Genomic DNA, 6,858 nt, shown 5'->3' on the forward strand with positions numbered 1-6,858 from the left:
AAGAAGAAATCTGTGCGTACAAACGGTTCTTGCATGAGGCCCATTGTGTTCGGAGTTGAACCGGAAACTTTATTAATCCTTAATTTTAGAGGCATTTTCTTTGTTAAAAACGACTAGCAACAAATCGAGCTTCTATTTCTGGTGGTTGTTTTGTAGCTGTTTGTGTTTGGAGACAGACTTCTATCATTCTCTCTTACTTCTATCACAGTTTCTGTCCAGCGGGKGCTGCTGAGCCCCTCCTCCGTCACAAAGCACACACAGGTGGACACACTTCACACTAGCCTTGCACCRGTAACAAGCTGCACAGGCAGACAGTTTGAATGTTATGGACCGGATTTTGGCTAAACCATTTGATGGTCTTCCAAATGAAGAAAAACTAAGAGTTAAACAGCAGGGCTGATCAACTCCTCGGGTTGATTTGGTGCAAAAGRTGGGAAAAAGTAACAGGTCTTTTCATCTGTCCTGGTATGACAAAGTGAGCTGGCTGACTGGAAGGGCTGTAAAATGATCTGTGACAGRGTCACAGATCATTCTCTTGAAAAGGAACGGAGGGTAGAATTTACGTATAAATAAACCGACGCATTTTATTTAGGCCGAAATTGAGCTTCCCCTTCTTGAAAGACCAGCATCAGCCACTGAAACACAAGGTAGCAGCTGAGAGTTGTCCCTGTCGTACACTCTGAGCTCAAACAGATCTTTGATTCAAACTTGGCCAGGCAAGGCAGCTTCCTTCAAGGAATGCTAGTTTCAGTCCTGATGATGATTTTAGAAGAAAATAATAATTTTTAATGAGTTGAGTAATCAGTGTGCTGTTCTTAGTATTATCAACTTGATAAACAAACAAAAGAAGCACAAAGCCTATTTCAGAGGGTGATAACTTCACTTCCACATTGCAGTCCTGTTTAAATAACTTATATTAGACAACATAAAACAACTGAAATTCTGTGGTGGCTTTGCTGTTGGTGGGCTTCCCTAAGATTATCAGTCCCTCCCTGACCATCTGACCACTCCTTTGAAAGCTTTCTGAAACCACCCCTGATGTTAATCTCTGACCAGTTTCCCGTTTTTAAATTWAATTWAATTTAATTTAATTTTTGTCTCCAGTCTCCCTGCCTTCAGTCAGGATGATCCACAGCCTGTTCCTGATAAACGCCTCCGGGGACATCTTCCTGGAGAAGCACTGGAAAAGTGTGGTCAGCCGCTCCGTGTGTGACTACTTCTTCGAGGCTCAGGAGCGCGCCACTGAACCAGAGAATGTGCCACCAGTGATCCCCACGCCACATCACTACCTGATCAGCGTGCTCAGGCACCGCATCTACTTTGTGGCTGTCATCCAGAGCGAGGTGCCGCCGCTCTTCGTCATCGAATTTCTGCACMGAGTYGTCGATACGTTCCAGGTTGGKCCTTTTTGCGTCGTTWTAATTTTCTGCTCGTTTAGTTTGGCTCATCTCACTCAGAATATCTGTATTCTGTGTTTTTATTTGTTTTTCTTCCAGGACTACTTTGGAGTGTGCACAGAAGCGGCCATCAAAGATAACGTGGTGGTGGTTTATGAGCTGCTGGAAGAGATGCTGGACAACGGGTTTCCGCTGGCCACAGAGTCCAACATCCTCAAAGAGCTTATTAAGCCCCCCACCATTCTCCGTACAATGGTCAACACCATCACAGGTCATCTACCTTCYCCCTAACCACAGTCAGCAGGGAGGGGTCTAAGTTCAGACTAAGTCAGGCTCCAGTGGAGACGAGAAGTTTAGAAGTATTGTGTCAAACAAATTATCACCCATCAACTTGCTTCCTTAAGATTATCAGGACAAAATCAAGTCAAAAGTSGGCACAGTTATCTTACCGTGTGGACCCGGACGTTTTTGCTCAACATTACATTTCTGCTACTAATATAATCTGTGCTTTGTGATTTTATTATTAAAGTTGGGAAGCAAACCAAAAATAATTTGGTATCTGAGTGACCCTAACACACTGTCCTGCACTGTAGCTGCCTCTGTTGTTGCTGTGTGTTTACCATCAGTGCATGTCTGTTCCAGGCAGCACCAATGTGGGTGAACAGCTACCCACTGGTCAGCTGTCAGTGGTGCCGTGGCGACGCACCGGGGTCAAATACACCAACAACGAAGCCTATTTCGATGTGGTGGAGGAGATCGATGCCATCATTGATAAATCAGGTATCTGTCCGATGGGTCTGCAGCTGAAACACCTCAGTTTGTTTACATTAAAACCTCCTTTTTTTGTGTTGAAGGTCCCTGTGTGTGTTTGTTTCTCCAGGTTCCACCATCACAGCAGAGATTCAGGGAGTCATCGATGCCTGTGTGAAACTGACAGGCATGCCGGACCTCACGCTCTCATTTATGGTGGGTTCTCTCCCTTTTTTTAGCATTAGTTTTCAGGTTGTGATATTCTGTTAACGCCGTCTTTCAGCGGACAGTTGTTTTCACTCTTTTGTACATTAATGCTTTATTTGAGTTGAAATAGGAAGATGGTCAGATGGGTCTTCTGTTTCCTGTTTCCCAGAATCCTCGTCTGCTGGATGATGTCAGTTTTCACCCGTGTGTTCGGTTCAAACGATGGGAAGCTGAGCGGATCCTCTCTTTCATCCCACCTGATGGAAACTTCCGGTTGCTCTCCTACCACGTCAGCTCTCAGAAGTTAGTTTGTTCACAGTTTACACAGCAGCAAACGCCTCTCAGGGGTTTTGTGTTTAGTGAATAGTGGGTTTATTATGAACCCCGCATGTGAAGCGTGAGCGGGAGTCATATTGTTTTCGTACTGGTTTTTTTTCAGTGATTTTTGATCAACCGTAGCACAAGAACAGCTGCACCAAACAGCATGAAATTTGGCAGGACTGTAGATGAGTCTGACCTACACTGCTCCAGCCAACGGTTTTACGATAGACCCCATATTTGAAGAGGGGGCTCCTTTCAAAGTGGGGGTGTCAGGACATACAAAATTGCTTATAACTCAGAAACTGTTCAACATAGAAGCTTCAGATTTCTTTTGTTGTTTAGCTCTGATGAAGCTCTATCCATCAGGCCCACCAATCAGTGCTACTACAATTTTGGGATGCACCTAGTAGCATGACATTTATTAGGAATAAAGACTTCTGAGTTCTGGTGCATTCCTGCGTGCGTGGGTCATTATGTTACCGTTATGTGGTATCTAGTTTGTGTTCTGACTGTTATTGTCAGCATGAAAACGATAAAATCCTAAGTTGAACATGACTCCTCCCTCCTTTGTCTTGTTGCTTCGCAGCCTGGTGGCCATCCCCGTGTACGTCAAGCACAACATCACGTTTCGGGAGGGAAGCTCCCAGGGTCGCTTCGACTTGACTCTGGGCCCCAARCAGACCATGGGTAAAGCCGTGGAGGCGGTTCTWGTCAGCAGCCAGCTGCCTCGGGGCGTCCTCAACGCTAACCTCAACCCTTCCCAGGGAACATACACCTTTGACCCGGTCACTAAGGTACACAGAAACCATCCGTGTGTTTGTGCCTAAGACCATGATGTTGAAGTTGTGATTTTTTTTTAGTGACTAATTAATTGAACTTAGCTCAAACTTTCTTTGTCCTTGTGATATTTGCTCCCTAATGATAACTTTGTGCGTTTATCTTTGCAAGTTGTTGACATGGGATGTTGGTAAGATCAACCCACAGAAGCTTCCGAACCTGAAAGGCACCATGAACCTGCAGGCTGGAGCCTCTAAACCAGACGAGAACCCCACCATTAATATTCAGTTCAAGATCCAACAGATGGCCATCTCAGGTAGATACCAGCACAGTCTGAACATTAATGTCTTCAGCTATAACAATCTTTAAAAAACTTTATTTTGTCGTTTTAGTGTGTTAAAGCAACAATTTAGTTAAAACTTGTCAGTGTGTTTACTTTTTACATCCACCGCCTCATATTCCAGCAGTTTTCAGCACACAGTCTGGTCAGCTGACAACCACCTGATGGGTTGATGAACATGTAACCCTGATGCCCACTAGGTGGCGCCAAATTCAGCTAATACACCTCAGCTATCCAGATTTAAAGATGATACAAMTGTGCGAATGAGCTGTTTTCATTGGTAACCTGGGTGGAGTTTTTTTTATAACCAATACAGTAATGTGGCTCTCAAACTATTTTTAACTTACAATTCTGGTTGATAAAATATTCCAAAAACTGCAAGATAAACAAAACCTTTATCTTTAGGAATGCACAATAACTTATTTTAAGAACCAATACTGATAACCGATAACTTTCTCCTTCTAACAGCCGATAACCGATAACATGCCAGGAGATAAGACTAGTTAAAAATGGGTAAGATCATAACCTAAATAAACAAGACCAAAACCAAATGACTTGTACCAAATGAATTATACTATTTGAAATACACTCTTAACAAGCAAACATTTCTTAAAATAGATCAAACAGAACCATTTCTCAAATGAACATCACTGCTGAAAGATGACATTAATAAGTCACATAATGATAAAAAGAACTTTAAAACTCTCAGATTTAAAACAAATATGTACAAAGAGAAAAAGTCATTCCACAAGTTCAAAACAGATAATGCACCAACAAAAGTTAGATTCAAAGTATATTTGAACATTAGTACATTACATGTAAAGTACATTACATGTAAAGTACATTACATGTAAAGTACATTACATGCCACCATTTCCATCCATTAATTGTTTGAGATCTGTGTCCTCTCTGGCAATTTTATTGGATTTATCCAAAGCCTCAGCAATGATTTAAGTCCCAATGAGTTCTTGAACGTTAGCTTGTTGTTAGCATTTTTAGCAGCACGGACTCTGTGCTGCATTCAGGATGTAACGGACATTACATGTTCTCAGATTGGGAGTAGTTGTTTTGACCTTTTTATATTTAGAGTTATAAAGTTTGTGTGTAACATACAGGGTTAATTGGTAAAATAATATTAATGATTATTAAAATGACTGGTTGTTTTCCAGCATGGAGTATTCTAATGATTGTTCTAGTGAGAAAGTTGTTTTTTCCGACGCCACTTGAACGGTGCGTGGGTCTTGGGCAGGACTGGGAGCGGCTTGATCAAAAAAGGATAATAATAAATAAACACACTCACCGCTGTGCAGGCAAACATGTACATATACAGTATTATCAGCACTTTTTTGTTATGATAAAGCTATCGTGCACCTCTATTTATCTTTCTGTAAAAGATGTATTAATTAAAATTTTAAGTGTTGGGTAACTTGCTCTGTGATAAGTACACATCATTTGTAGAACAAGAACACAAATGCTTTTCTCAGCAGTATTCTTTTATTTTCACCCAACACGTCTTTATTTTGGGACAGTTTAAGAATTTGACTTTACCAGGAAAAAGAAAGAAGTGATAACCCACAGGGAGGTTTAGTAACGTAACATTTTWACAGTTTTAGTTTTATCACCTCTTCCATAGTGTTTGTGAATTTGTCAGCATCGTGGATGTTTGTGTTTTTCAGGGCTGAAGGTGAATCGGTTGGACATGTACGGTGAAAAGTACAAACCTTTCAAAGGCATCAAGTACATGACCAAGGCCGGCAAGTTCCAGGTCCGAACATAAAGACTGCTGCTTGTTCTGCTGGACCAAAGCATCATGAGACTGTCAGATGTTTGACAGGGGGAGGGGGAGTGCGTGTGTTCCCTGTGTTTGTGCATCTACCTAAGGTTTACCCACACTAACTGGGGGGCTCCTTGTAGCAGTTCTGAGGGGGACCATTCCACACTGAAATCAAACTTCTATTATCAGCAGGTCACAGCTTGTTCAAGAACAAACTTGTAATATTCACACGGTCCAAAGAATCCTKTACTGTTACCTTTTTATTAAAATCATTACTTTCTTTTTTATCCTGCAGTTTTGGTCCCTTCCATCTCTTTTGTTTACACTTTAGTTTGTTTTGTTCTGAGTTATGATTACTTGATGATTTTTGTTTGAAACACTGGAGTTTTTAGGCTGATTTTTAAGAAAGCTACACTGTCCTCAGTTGTGCACTTTTCCATCTGCTGGTACTAACATTTCCTTACAGTCCGAATGAGAAGCACGGAAAGTGACTGAAACTGTTTGGAGTATTTATTACTATGAAGACTTCAAAAAGAACCTAAAACACGTGTTCACCTGTTTTGTATTTACGATCCAGAAAAAGGTCCATTTGTTGTGTCTTCATGCTGTCAAGAAACTCTTGTGAAGCTTGTTTTTAACACGGTGGCTAACCGTTCAACTTGAATGAAACTACAGAACGAGACACGCACCTCCAAAGAGATGTCCACGTTTTTGTGTTTACACCTTTTTGTTTTTGTTTGTTACACAGCCTCCAGTGGAGTGTTGTAATGGTGGAGAAAAACAAAATAAAGATTGAATGTGTTATAACTGAAYGATACAACGAACTATTCATTAAAAGTTTAGAATAAAGCTAAATATTTAGCATCTTGTAGTTTTCAGTTCAGTTTCAGTTCAGTTTATAATTAGCAAAAAATATATATATATCGAAGTCATATAAACTTGTGCTCCCAGGCTGTGGATGTGTRYKTTATTAGTGTTTAACACACTRCCTGGCCAAAAGAAAAAAAGTCACACACTCAATATTACAYACACYATTTTGTTGGACCACCTTTAGCTTTKATTATGTCACACCTTCTCTGTGTCTGTTTGGATAATCTTCTACATTGTCACCAGATTTATTTCATCCAGTGTTACATTAATGTTTCACCAASATCTTWCATTGATGATGGTAGAGTCTGACCTTCTCCAGCACATCCCAAAGATTCTCAGTGGACTCTGTGGAGCCAGTCCATGTGTGAAAATGATGTCTCATGCTCCCTGAACCACTCTTTCACAATAAGAGCCCCATGAAT

General features: G+C 41.0%; 1 protein-coding gene across 1 annotated transcript in view; it reads left to right on the plus strand.

Annotated features, from left to right (window-relative positions):
- The window catches only part of ap3m2 (adaptor related protein complex 3 subunit mu 2), an 8,938-nt gene extending 2,560 nt beyond the window's left edge, over positions 1-6,378 (plus strand). Inside the window, exons 2-9 of the mRNA XM_014018651.1 lie at positions 1,105-1,397; positions 1,497-1,668; positions 2,040-2,177; positions 2,278-2,363; positions 2,524-2,657; positions 3,262-3,469; positions 3,624-3,768; positions 5,469-6,378. Coding sequence (XP_013874105.1) covers positions 1,125-1,397; positions 1,497-1,668; positions 2,040-2,177; positions 2,278-2,363; positions 2,524-2,657; positions 3,262-3,469; positions 3,624-3,768; positions 5,469-5,569 — 1,257 coding nt within the window. The 5' untranslated portion in view covers positions 1,105-1,124 and the 3' untranslated portion in view covers positions 5,570-6,378. The remainder of the gene's footprint in view (positions 1-1,104; positions 1,398-1,496; positions 1,669-2,039; positions 2,178-2,277; positions 2,364-2,523; positions 2,658-3,261; positions 3,470-3,623; positions 3,769-5,468) is intronic.
- The last annotated feature ends 480 nt before the right edge of the window (positions 6,379-6,858 follow it).

Source organism: Austrofundulus limnaeus, unplaced genomic scaffold, assembly GCF_001266775.1.
Source record: "Austrofundulus limnaeus strain Quisiro unplaced genomic scaffold, Austrofundulus_limnaeus-1.0 Scaffold198, whole genome shotgun sequence".
Taxonomy (NCBI): domain Eukaryota; kingdom Metazoa; phylum Chordata; class Actinopteri; order Cyprinodontiformes; family Rivulidae; genus Austrofundulus; species Austrofundulus limnaeus.